The sequence below is a fragment of the Colobus angolensis genome, unplaced genomic scaffold (genome assembly GCF_000951035.1).
Source record: "Colobus angolensis palliatus isolate OR3802 unplaced genomic scaffold, Cang.pa_1.0 Scaffold126, whole genome shotgun sequence".
In the NCBI taxonomy this organism is placed as follows: Eukaryota; Metazoa; Chordata; class Mammalia; order Primates; family Cercopithecidae; genus Colobus; species Colobus angolensis.
The window spans coordinates 197,647-211,737 of NW_012113808.1; the positions used below are offsets into that span (position 1 = coordinate 197,647).

General features: G+C 41.0%; 1 protein-coding gene across 1 annotated transcript in view; it reads right to left on the reverse strand.

Annotated features, from left to right (window-relative positions):
• The window catches only part of LOC105505467 (disrupted in schizophrenia 1 protein), a 263,501-nt gene that overhangs the window by 183,789 nt on the left and 65,621 nt on the right, over positions 1-14,091 (reverse strand). The window contains exon 4 of the mRNA XM_011933299.1: positions 11,730-11,880. Within this exon, the coding sequence (XP_011788689.1) occupies positions 11,730-11,880 (151 nt within the window). The remainder of the gene's footprint in view (positions 1-11,729; positions 11,881-14,091) is intronic.

The following is a 14,091-nucleotide window of genomic DNA, read 5'->3' on the forward strand; positions in this document are numbered from 1 at the left end:
AGAAAGAAAGAAAGAAAGAAAGAAAGAAAGAAAGAAAGAAAGAAAGAAAGAGAAAAAAAGGAAAGAAGAAAGAAAGAAAAGAAAAGAGAAAGAAAAACAGATAAGATGTGTCTGAGGATCTTTACATGTGTCAGAAGAAATGTCTGGAACAAAACCATCCTACGACCATCAGCTACTGATGTCTGTGGGAACGAAACACACTTCCTCTTCTGGGCTCCAGAGGCTCAGCCTGTTTGCACAGTTCCTCGTTCCTGACTGTGAACCTGGAGGGAAGGGATTGAGCTCATCTCATGGTGAAGACTCCAATGCCCAGCGTTAAGTAGGGGCTTGGCAAATATTTACTGAATGATTCAATGAGTCTGTGTCCTAGAAAATCCAGAAGTCGTTTATATTCACTTTTCTATTGCATTGGATCATTTCTTTGCACTAATTTATTCCCCAATTTGCTCTGCTTATGCTAATATTACGAGTTTTTTGAATTTCCTAAATAGATACCATCTGGGTCAGGATGAGAGTCATTGAAGGAAATCAACACAGAATTGAAAATGAGCTACAGAGGAGCTACAGGTGGTAACTGGGAATTCTCTATATTATCATTAATCACATTAATTACTTAATCCATAAGAAAATCCCCTGTGATTAACCAAAACTGCTCTCTCTGTCTCTCGGATTCTTACTCCAGGTAGAGAAAGGGATCCACAGACAGCTGAGTGATGGCCCCAGGACACACTGTAGCTCAGCGATGAAGCAAGAGACAGGCTAGAGACAGGCTTCCGTCTTCCACATCTTCTGTCCTCTGAGTCAGGCTCCTCTCCGTTCTGCAATGCTGTCCCCTTTACATTCAGTAATTCTCAACGTGTAATCCCTAATGTCACTGCAAATTAGCATCGCTGCTGTAAACTAATCAGTATGCAAAATGAACAAATCCCTCAGGGGCAAGAATTAAAAACATGCAGGATAGAATGTTAGAACAGCACTCAGTGCCAGCGGGGATTCAGGTGTCCAAGATCACACCCAGACCCACAGTTTCATACAGATCTCCATCGGCACCACCCCAGTACTGGAAAAATCTTGGCCTTTTCCATCAATAATTTAAAGGAAGATAAAATCCATTCATAAAATAAAACCGTACATCACAGAAAAAAAAAATTAGCTGCAAATTGCACAGGAAAAATGGTTTCATTCCATTGACAACTTTTACCATGTGACTGTTGTGAATGTATATTTTCAGGAATATTGAAAAAAGAATGAAGAAATCGTCTAAGTGTCTGTGGTTCCTCTGCCAGCTTGTTAAGGGGTGCATGCCTGTGATGAGCCTACTTTGCCACCTCCTTCACAGCCCAGCACTCAGGCCCCCTGGGCCCTCTAGTGCCCTTGGCATTGCTGGAGAGGCCACCTTCAGAAGCCTCTGCAAGTCAGAATGTCGATGGGGCAAGGAGAAGCCAGGAAATCCACCTGTGAGGAAATCCTGCACCAGAACTGCTCATGACAGTGCTGTGGTTTATGCATCTTCACGTGTAACACAGGAGGTCCCTCTCTGAGACACTAATGTTGTTAGAGTACTAAAAAAATTGCTTTGTGCCACTGCTGGAATCGCAGAATTGTAGTCTCAGAAAGGACCAGAACTATCAAGGCCAATGTTCTCATCGTCACAGTTGGAAAAACGTGGTCCTGAGGAAGCGCCACCTTTCAGATGACTATTTCTGGCAACAAGGGTTGGGTACAACTCTTCTGATTAAGGTGGCTAATTGCTGCTCCCTACTGAAGACTATTCTATCAAATTTACGCCATATGATTTGTGTGTTCTATCTCTCCCTCTTTGAGAAGACGGTGATAAAGAATGAGTTTGGGCCAGTCATAGAACCAACGAAGTGCACTTCAAACCTAGAAATAGCTTGCTCATTCAATAAATGACGACCTAAATTACCAAAGCCATTCTGAGAGCACAAAAGAATACTGTAAAATTGCCAGAGACAATACAGGTAGCTTGATAATTCTTCCATATATATATGATTCGGGTCTAACAAGTAAGGAGCATGGAGAAGTCACATTCCTTGGGGAACTGACTTTCATTGTTTTATACAGTCTTATCCCACTCATAGAAATGACCGCCCTGCAAGAGAGACACATGAATATTCATTTGGGTTTATAATAGTTATGCCTGATGCCACTGGCCTCAGGACAGACTTCAGTTGAGTTTGAACAAAGAGGATGATATGGAAGACCTTTATCTGGGAGCTTTTATTTATAATCCAGTAGTTCCAAAACAAGTTCTGAGAAGTCCTCTGTGGCTCGCCACTTATTTTTCCCCTCTTGTCCTTTCTCCCTTCTTTTGTTGAGGCCATGACAAAGGGTCTGAGGTTGGTCTCCTGGGAGTGGGACACAGGGCATGCCACTGTCCCTTGTGGTTCCCCATCTCCTGATCTGATATGGGGTTCAGAAATATATCTTTGTTTGTTGGTAATAACAAATATTTTTTTCTTAGCAATGGGATCTTGCTCTGTCAGCCAGGCTGGAGTGCAGTGGTGTAATCATAGGTTACTACAGCCCCAAACTCCTGAGTTCAAGCAATCCTCCTTACTTAGCTTTCCAGGTGGCTAGGACTACAGGCATGCACCATCGCATTTGGCTCCTTTATTATTATTTTTTTGTAGAGATGGGGTCCCACTCTCTTGCCCAGGCTTGTCTCAAACTCTTGGTCTCAAGCAATCCTCCTGCCTCAGCCTCCCAAAAGAGCTGGGATTACAGGTGTGAGCCACCATGTCCAGCCAGTAATGATAATTTTTATGTTGTATCATAGCCATCTCATTTTATATCCTGGGTAAAATGTGTCTGTAACAGTTACTTTCTGGTCTCATACAGCGTATCTTGATTCCAATCTCAAGAGCTTAGAGCCGACCATCACTGAATTCTGTGACACTGAATGCTGTGTTAGTCCCTATATGAGAACCAAAGGGAAATAAAGAATCACATGTTTCAAAGGCAATCGAGGAGCAATTGGTCAGAGGAAGAATGACTCTGTCCAAAAGCATCACGGTGCTGCACAACATTCGTCTTCTCTGTTCCCATCTCAAAGGAATTATGCTAGTGGGAAATATGTGGACAGGTAAACTGAGGCTCTGCCTTGATAAGCCCCACTGGAAAACCATGATCGACCTTTGTTTTCAACTTTGTTATATTTTGTTTGCTTGAGTTTGACATTATCCACTGAGAAAAGGTCTTTGATAAAGGACATTTTGTGTGCACATGCATACAAACACATACATGCACACACACAATTTCAGTTACAAAAAGGACCAGTGTTCACACACATATTGGTGAAGATCCAGTGGAAAAATGCACGGGGTGTATAGTTAGAGAAATGCAATGTATTGATGAGAAAATTATCATCCAAATGTGTGACGATAGTAGGCCAACTCTCTCTCTTAGGAGAAAGGAAAAATAACTTTCTTTTGATTGGGTGGAAGACACAGTAGGAACAGATGCCTCTCTCTTCTCCTCTGATCCCTATTGTCACAGGATATTGAGCTAGAATCTTCCTGTTGCTCCAGAGTTGGAAACTGAAGCTGAAGGACATAGACCTAAATGCCCTGCATCCTGAATCTCTAATGATGGAGTGGGGCGTCCAACCCCTGGGGCTGCTCAACCAACTGTTTCCTCAGAGGTTGAGTAGGTTGGGGCATTGGGTGAGCGCATTATCCATCCCCACCCCTCTTCACACAGGTTCTGAGAACACCTGTGCAGGCAGGCCAGGTAACCCTGTTGGGTGCCTGAGTGGAAAGCCGACAGTCAGCACAGTTCCCTGTTGTGGAGGGAATCTGAGGGAGGCTGAGGGACTGGGACACAGGGCACCCAAACTGTCTGCTGCAGCATTGTTTAAGCAACTCACTTCTGATGTGTCGCTGCCCCCTCAAGCAGGGAAAAAGGAATTAGAGAGACCTAACGAGGCAGAGAGGGTCTACTATGGGGTGGCCTGAGCGTACACCATTTGTTGTGGCAAAGATACATGAACTTCCCACAGGAATCGAGAGGACATCACAAAAATTATTCCTCCAACAAGCAAACCCATTGAGCCAGAGGACCCCACAGAAGAGGGGTCAAATGATTTGAGTACCGATATCTGCCCTCCTCAGAGGAACCTGGTTAACACCTGAAGATAGTTAAAATTCTCTTGGCTGCTGGCAGGATCTGAACATATCAAGGGTGACCCAGGGTGCTCTTCTACACCAGTTCAGAGGATTAAATATTGTTTCTCAAAAGCTGACTTAAATTGTGATTTTTAAGAACAAAGTGACAACAAAAATAATAAAACACAAAGTATCTGATTGTATCTGGATGTTTACAGCTTCTTAAATCTTATCCTAAATTAAATTTTCTTAACCTGGGAACCAAAGACCCTCTAAGGAGTAAATGAATAACTCAGGAGAACTGTGAGTCTCCTGAAAATACACTCAATAGTTTGCATATATGTACAGGTGTACACGTGGTTTTGCAACAGAGGAAGTCCATAGCTTTCATCAGCTTCTCAAAATAAATAAACATTTGATCCCAAAAAAGTTAACAGTCACTTACTTGCGTTATTAATTAGTATTTAAAACTGTTCATGTTGATACAACTATTTTATTTCTACAGGAAAAGCACCACTCATTCAAAAATATTATATTCCCCCCTTGACTCAGAGAGCCTGTGAGAGCAGTTTCTGTCCAGGCTCTGGTCTGTGTGGACTTCAGCCTGCCACGGCGGCCCTCTGTTGGTCACTGTGAAAACTGCAGTGGGTAGCTGGCACACTGAAAGGCAGGTTTTAAAAAATTATTAGTAACTATGTAATTGTGTTAACATGTATTAGAAAAATTTCAGAAAGTTAATTTCAACTCATTATTTTCTACTTATGGTAATAATAAGATGGGGAGACTTAGCAAAACAAAAGCCAAGATAAAACATAAATAACTGAAGTTTAGAAACCAGTGATCTAATTTAACCCCCTCATTTTCTGATGAGGGGAGTGGAGTTTGGAGAGGTTCAATAACTACACCAAGCCATATACAGCTGGTTGGTGGAAGAGAAAGGACCAGAAATGACCTCCTATCCAAGGTTCTATCAAGATTCTGTGCAACTCCTTCTTGCTGGAAATTTCAGAAGAAAAGCTGAAGGAGCATTTTCCTCTAGGGCATCTGAATCCCAATAAAGTGAAGTCAGTCTCTCTCTCTCTCTCTCTCTCTCTCTCTCTCTCTCTGTCTGTCTCTCGATATTCATATATACGTTTGTGAACCTATATATAGCTACACATGCATAAGTATCACATTCACACATTCAATGAATACAGATTATGGGCCAGACACTATTCTAGTCACTAAAATATAAAGATAAATATAATACAGTCTTGTCCTCAAGGAGCTTATCATCTGTCAAAGTAAACAGATATTCAAGAAAACAGATGTATTTAAGACCTAAGCAGAAGTGAAGTTATTCAAGGCATGCTGTCATTCAAGGGGGAGGCAATGTGACTGATGAGTAGAGCTTTGCAAAGATATTAGTTTCACTAAGTCTGGAAGAATGGGCAATAGTTGGTAACAACAATGGGGCATGAGCAAGACCATAGAATCTAGAAATATTCAGAAGCTGGGGGTAACATATAATACTTCAGTAAGTGTCTATTGCAGATGCTGGTAATGTCTAGTTAAATGCTGGGCAGCTGGGCAGGGGCTGGATCGTGAAGACTTTTAATGTCACGTTAAGCAACATGAATTTTAACGTGCAAGCAATGGGGAGCCATTGAGCATAATGTAATACTTTTATCATGGCCTTGTGGAAGATGAATGAGAGGCAGTAATAATGGAATCAGAAATAGCAGCAAGGAGACCATTGCAATAATCCAGATTTAAAATGTTAAAGACCAGAACTAAGGCATGGATGTGCAGGTGAGACAAGTGAGTGGGAATGAGGGAGACAGACAGTGGACGCAACAGGACTTGGTAACCAATGACTGTGGGGAGGGATGGAAAGGGAGGACCCAGAGATACCTCAGAGTCCTTGCTTGGGTAACTGGGTAAATGGCAGTGAAAGTCACTCACACTGGGGATATAGGAGAAGGAACCGAATGGGAAGAACAATGGTAAATTTAGTTTAAAAGATAGTAAACTTAGTAAAAGACAAGGATAAAGAGATAGTAATTTTAAGGATAAAAAGATACTACATTTAGTAAAAATAAGGGAGATGTTCAATAGAAAACTGAATCATGGATTAGAATTCTAGAGATAAATCAGGGCTAGCGATAGAAATTCGGGAAAAATTAGTATAGAAACAGTATCTGAAGCCTCAGAGTATTTGAGACCACCAAGAAAGAAGATACAAAGGGAGAAGAGAGGGAAAGCTAGAACAGAAGACAGAAGAACAACAATATTAAAGAGAAAAGGGCCGGGCATGGTGGCTCATGCCTGTAATCCCAACACTTCAGGAGCCCAAGGTGGGAGAATTGCTTGAGCCCAGGAGTTTGAGACCAGCCTGGCCAATAGAGTGAGACCCTGTCTCAAAAACAAAATTTAGAAGAAAGGGAGAGAAGGAGCTCATAAGACATTAAGCAGAATGGCCAGAAATGTAGCAGGAAGATCAGGAAGGGTGAAATCATGAAAGCCAATGGAAATGGGAGTTTTAGGAATGAATTTATCAAAAATTCTAGACACTGCCATGATATATAGCAGAAAAAGAATTGAAAAATGTCCTTTAAATTTAGCAAATAGTCATTGCTGATTTTGGTAGAGATTTGAGGAGTGATAGAGATAGAAATCAGGTCACAGTGAGCTTAAAAAGTGAATGGAACATAAAAGCACAGTATACAGACAACTCCTGTGAGGAAAAGGAAAGAGGATGATAGCTCATAAAGTAAGCCAACAGTTAATACTGGCTTGATAAATGTTAAATAAAGACCTATACTTTTCTGGGGGCCTTAATAGGTCAAACCCCATAAAATGTTTGACAGGTTTCAAACAGTCAAATGTAAGAGATGTCCTTATTGTGTAACCTAATATAATTAAGAATGCATGACACTGGCTTTTAGTTAATCATATTCTATCAAAAACTTAGGCACGACCATAATAAAAGCTCTCTGCTCACTCTCTGCTATGGTTTGGATCTGTGTCCCCACACATATCTCATGTCGAATTGTAATCCCCAGTATTGAAGCTGGGTCCTGGTGGGAGGTGATTGAATCATGGAGATGGATCTTTCATGAATGTTTAGCACCGTCTTCTGGTGTTCTCGTGATAGAGTTCTCACAAGGTCTGGTTGTTTAAAAGTGAGTAACACCTCCCATTTCTCTTTCTCTTGCTGTTCCAGCCATGTGATATGCTAGCTCCCCCTTCATCTTTTGCCATGATTGTAAGTTTCCTAAGGCCTCCCCAGAAGCCAAGCAGATGCCAGATCATGCTTCCTGTACATCCCACAGAACTGTGAGCCAATTAAGCCTCTTTTCTTTATAAATTACCCAATCTCAGATATTCATTTATAGCAATGCAGAACACAGAAAATTGGTACCAAGAAGTGAGGCATTGCTATAAAGATACCTGAAAATGTGGAAGTGGCTTTGGAATTGGGTAATGGGCTGAGGCTGGAAGAGTGCGGATGGCTCAGAAGAAGACAGGAAGATGAGGAAAAGTTTGGGAATGCCTAGAAACTGATTGAATGGTTATGACCAAAATGCTGGTAGTGAAATCAATAGTGAAAGCCAGGCTGATGAGGTCTCAGATGGAAATGAGAAACTTATTGGGAACTGGAGTAAAGGTCAATTTTGTTATTGCTTAGCAAATAACTTGGCTGCATTGTGCCACTGCCCTAAGGAATATGTGGATCTCTGAACTTGAGATTAATGATTTAGGGTATCTGGTGGAAGAAATTTCTAAGCAGCAAAGCATTCACGATGTGGCCTGACTGTTTCTAACAACCTATTCTCTTATGCATGAGCAAAGAAATGATCTAAAGTTGGAACTTATATTTAAAAGGGAAACAAAGCATAAAAGTTTGGAAAATCTGCAGCTTGGCCATGTGATAGAAAAGAAAAGCCCATTTTCAGGGAAGGAATTCAAGCAGGCTGCAAAAATTTGCATAAGTAAAAAGCAGCTCAGTGCTAATAGCCAAGACAATGGTGAAAAGGCCTCAGAGGCATTTGAGAGACCTTCATGGCAGCCCCTCCCCTCACAGGCTTGGAGGCCTAGGAGGACAGAATGGTTTCATGGGCCAGACCCAGGGCTCCACTGCTCTGCACAGGCTCAGGATGTTGCTCCCCACACTGCTGTCAGTTTTTCCAACTCCACTCATGGCTCAAAAGGGTCCAGATACACCTTGGACCACTGCTTCTGAGGGTTCAAGCCATAAGCCTTGGTAATTTCCACATGGTGTTAAGACTGAGGGTGTACAGAGTGCAACAGTTGAGGTTTGGGAGTATCTGCCTAGGTTTCAGAGGATGTAGGGAAAAGCTTGGTTGTCTAGGCAGAAGTCTGCTGCAGGGCAGGACCCCTCATGGAGAACCACTACTAGGGTAATATGGAGGGATTGTGGGGTTGGAGGCCCCACACAGAGTCCCCACTGGGGCACTGCCTAGTGGAGCTGTAAGAAGGGGGCCACCATCCTGCAGTGCCTGGAATAGTAGATCCAACTGGCAGCTTGCATCCTCAGCATGGAAAAGCTGCATGCACTCAACGCCAGCCTGTGAATGCAGCTGCAGGGGCTGTACCCTACAAAGCCACAGGGGTAGGGCTGCCCAAGGTCACAGGAGCCCACTCCTTGCACCAGTGTGCTCTGTATGTGAGACATGGAGTCAAAAAGAGATTATTGTGGAGCTTTAAGATTTAATGACTGCCCTTCTGGGCTTCAAATTGCATGGAGCCTATAGTCCCTTTCTTTTGGCCAATTTTTCTCTTTTGGAACAGGAGTATTGACTCAATGTCTACATCTTGGAAGTAACTAACTGTTTTTATATTTTATAAACTCTCACAGGCAGAAGGGACTAGCCTTGTCTCAGATGAGACTTTTGAACTTCTGAGTTAACACTGGAAATGAGTTAAGACTTTAGAGGACTATTGGGAACGGATGATTTTATTTTGCAATGTGAGAAAGACATGAGATTTGGGGAGAACATGGGTGGAATGATATGGTTTGGATCTGTGTCCCCACCCAAGAATCAGGTCAAATTGTAATCCCCAGTGTTGGAGGGCAGGGTCTAGTGGGAGATGACTGGATCATGGGGGTGGATACTTCATGAATGGTTTAGCACCATTCTCTGACACTATTCTCATGATAGACTTCTCATGAGATCTCGTTGGTTAAAAGTTTGTGGCACCTCCCTCTTTTCTCTCTCTCGTTCCTACTCTGGCAATGCAATGTGTGTGCTCCCCTTTCACCTTCCACCATGATTGTAAGTTTCCTGAGGCCTCCCCAGAAGCTGAGCAGATGCTACCATCATGCTCCCTGTACAGCCTGCAGAACCATGAGCCAATCAATCTTCTTTCATTTATAAATTACTCAGTCTCAGTTATTTCTTTATAGCAATGGACTAATACACTCTCCATCCAAATTGCAGGTAGGGCTAAAGAGACAATAATATAGCAGTCTTTGCCAGCCCAGACTTAAAAAGGCAGCACAGTGCACTGATTCAGGGCCAGGATGCAAGCCAGACATTTGGGTTTGTGTCTCCCTCAGCACTCACCTGCTGGTTGGTCTGCCTAAGTTTGTTAGCTTCTCTTGGGCCTAGTTTCCTCATCCTAAAATTCAGGTATAGATGTAGATACAGATCTCTATACACATAGATATCAATATATAAAATAATACTATATATAAATATATGAAACATAAATATATATATATTTAATACTATATATAATAAAATATATAAAATAATAATACCCCCTAGAATTGTCATGAACATTAAGTGAGTTATTTAAATGAATGAATGAGCAAACTGTAGTCTATCCATACAATGGAGTATTATACAGCCTTGAAAGAAAGGAAATTCTGACACATGCTATCAGATGAATGAACACTGAAGACACTATGCTATGAGAAATGTCTGTCACAAAACAGCAAATATTGTATGCTTCCACTTATATGAGGTACACAGAGTAGACAAATTCAGAGAAGTGGAAATTAGAATGTGATTGTCAGGGGCTGGAAGAGGGGAAGGGATGGGGATTTATTTCTTAATGGGTACAAAGTGTCACTTGGGGAAAAGGAAAAAGTTCTGGAGATGAATGGTGGTGATGATTGCACAACATTATGATGTATTTAATACCACTGAACTGTATACTTAATAATGGCTTAATCACTCAATCACCATCACTTAAGATGATGGATTTTACGTTATGTGTACTTTACCACAATTTTAAAAAATGGAAATAAGTTAAATGAGTAACTTCTAAAGCACTTGGTAACTGTTATGAAAGTGTTTGTTAAATAAATAGAAACATAATAAATTAGCTAAATTTATTGTGCCTCAGTTTTTGTGCCCCATTTTTATATGCTAAAAATCTCCTAAGACTGGAGTAGAGGACAAGAAATAACCCCAAAGATAAAAGAATGAGAGAATTACATAAAAACTCAACTTGGGAGTGGCCTCATGTGTGAAAGAAAGAGGAACATGCAATGTTGCAATGATGTCTCAATGTCAGATTAGAAAAGAATAAAAATGGCGAGGTGAAATTTACTCCCCATTGAAGAGAACCATGAAAAAGTTCACTAAGCAAATAGTTACAATGAAGCACCTACCGGGTGCCATTCACTCTGCTACATGCTACTGGCAAAAGTGAGAAAATAATTGGCCTCACTGTGCAGGCAGGCTTTAGGGAGGAACCAAAATAAACTAAACGTATAATGCCATGTACACTTAATAGGAATAGGCCAGAAAATCTTGTGATTGTCAGGGCCAGTTGGAAGTGGGAAATAAAGTGGAATTGTTATGGCCATGTTGATAACCAAGTAGAAAGAGACCTGAATTGTGATGAGGCTCATAGCATTCATAAAACACCTGTTCCCTCTCAGACCTTTACCTGGGGAGAGAGGGAACACACAGGTAGATGGAGCAGTGGTTCTCAGACTTTTTAAGCATGCCAATATCTGGGAGCCACCCTTGCCTCCCACACCTAGACATTCTGACTTAGCTTGCCTGGGGTGGAGCCTGGACATTGGTAGGTTTTAAATCTTTCTAAGTTATTCAAACATACAGCCAGGACTACAAGCCACTGGATTAGAAGCAGCAATTGCTCTGTATGTATTACTGATCTCAGAAGAGCCTTGGGTGACAGAAATAGCAAACATTGCTCAGGAGCTGGAGGTAGAGTTAGGAGGAGGATGGATTTTCATTGCTTGGTCAGAGGGGACCATCTGTTTATCTTATAGGCTTAATATGATCACAGGACACCAAGCTGCCTCAACAAGAGGAAATTACCCCCACCTTCTTAGAAGGGTAGCTTCCCAAAAGATGCTTCAGACCTGGGATGCAGTTGCACTTGAGGAGGGTCTCTCTCTGTCAAGTAGCAGAAAAGTCTTCTTTCTAGAGAAGCATGACCCACATTGGTCACCCCTCACTCTGGAAGAATCCCCACCTTCTCAACCAACAAAGGGCCCTTCCCAGGAAAGGCAGCCAAGGGTCTCTACAGCTAAGCTCCTCCCAGCTCTTCACTATGTGGGAGCTGAGAGGTAGGAAGAAACCTGAGGGGAAAATGGTGACAATGACAAGTACTCACTGCTGAGTGGCCCCACGGCGCAAGGCAGCCTGGACTTGTGCTGCCAGGTGACCCAGGAAGCTGCTAAGAGCTGGCTGCCTTGAAGGAAGCTGAAAGTGCAGGTTGATTTTCTCTTGTTCCAGGTCTTCTAATCTTTGTTGTAATGTCTCAGCTGGAAACCCAAAATGATGAGAGAGAGGAAAAAAGAACCATTAAATGCAAAATAGGTAACTCCAGTGTCTCTTAGCTCCAGTCGTAGTCAACCTTTGCCTTAATGACATCATGAGAAGGTTACTAGTGTTTAGACCAGCACTTTTATCTCTCAGTTGGTACTTCTAAGAATCTTCTTTGCACCAACAAGATGGCTCTCCTATCTTTTATTCTTTTAACTCTCAAAGATCATTGTTGACATAGTGATATCATGGTCATAATTATGATCTTCACACAGAGGGATACTTAATATTAATTATTTTAAAAGCACAGTGAGCATTTTGGGAAAAAAAACTGTAATTTTGGTGAGTTCTATATAATTACTTTTTTAAAAAAAATCAGTGCCCAAGTTTTGATTTTAACATTTCCTCAGCAATTGCACATCCAGATAGAGCCAGTCAAAGTTACTAAAGTCACAGAAGTGATGTTCGAATTCTACCATGCTATAGATGACTATACATCCACTTCTGTTGTAAAGTAGGGGTTCTATTATATTTTAATGACCTTAAGTCTCCTAGCACAAGGTATAAATATAGAATCCTTGTAATACAATTTTTTCTTAAAAAAATAAAAATAAAAATAAACTACAGATCATTTGAAAGAGTGATATCAGCAGATGGTTGATTAGAGATGCCTGGAATTCTTCCTGCCCCCCTACCCAACCAAGAAAAGGACCAGGGCAATGAATAAACAGATAAGATTTGATTGGAGTGTTGAAGGGAGGGTGCTGGAGTACAGTGGGGGAGTGAAGATGCAACTGTGGTGAATGGCAGTCCAGAAAGGCAGCATGCAGGCACTCAGCCTCTGCAGCCCTGGATCCCCTGTTCAGATTGAATCTGCCTGGAGTCAGGAGGGACTTCTCATTGCATGGAAAAGATAAACAGAAGGACCTCATCAACCCCTGTTGACACAGCAAACACCTACAGTCCTTACAAAAGGAGAATCTCACAGTTCTTGCAAGCCCTGAGTCCAGTTTGGAGAGCTGCCAGGAATCTGCACAGCTGCATTGCTCCAGATTAGAAGCATAAGGTATATACTCCCTACCCCATCCCACACCCTCTGTTGAACCTTTAAAGAATAATTAATACCAATTCTTCTTAAACTATTCCAGAAAATTAAAAGGCAAAGAATTCATCCTAACTCATTCTACTCATTGCTGACACCAAAATGAGACAAGGACACAACAAAGAAAACTACATGCCAACATCTCTGATGAAAAGAGACACAAAAATTCTCAACAGAATATCAGCGAACAGAACCAAACAACACATCAAAAAGATAATATACCATGATCAAGTGGGATTTATCCCTGGAATGCAAAGTTGGTTCAAAATATGCAAATCAATAAAGATGATACATCTCATCAATAGAATGAAGGGCCAAAATCACATGATCATCTCAAAAGATGCAGAAAAAGTTTTTGATAAAATTCAACATCCCTTCATTATAAAAAAATTTCTCAACAAATTAGGTATAGAAAGTACCTCAATGTAATAAATAGCATGTATGACAAACACACAGTGAATATCTTACTGAATGGGGAAATGCTGAAAGCTTTTCCTCTAATAAATGGAACAGCACAAGAATGCCCAACTGTCATCACTCTTATTCAACATAGCACTGGAAGTCCTATTCAGAGCAATTAGATAAGAGAGAGAAATAAGAGACATTCAAATTGGAATGGGGGAAGTCAAATTGTCCCTATCTGCAGATTGCACACTCTTATATCTAGAAAAACCTAAAGACTCTAGCAATAAAACTCTTAGAACTGATAAATGAATTCAGTGAAGGTGCAGAATACAAAATTAATATACAAAACCAGTGGCATTTCTATACAGGAACAATAAACTAGCTGAAAAAGAAATTAATAAGGAAATTTCATTTACAATAACTACAAAAATATTAAAATACCTAGAAATAAATTTAACCAATAAAGTGAACGATCTCTACAAGGAAAACTACAAAACACTGATGAAAGAAATTGAAGAGGATGCAAGCAAATGGAAAGACAGCCCATGTTGACGGATTGTAAGAATTAATATTGTTACAATAACACTGCTCTCTCTATCAAAATATCAGTGACATTTCCCACAGAAATAGAAAAAAAAATCCTAAAGTTTGTATGGAACCACAAAAGATCCCAAATAACCAAAGTAATCATAAGCAAAAAGAA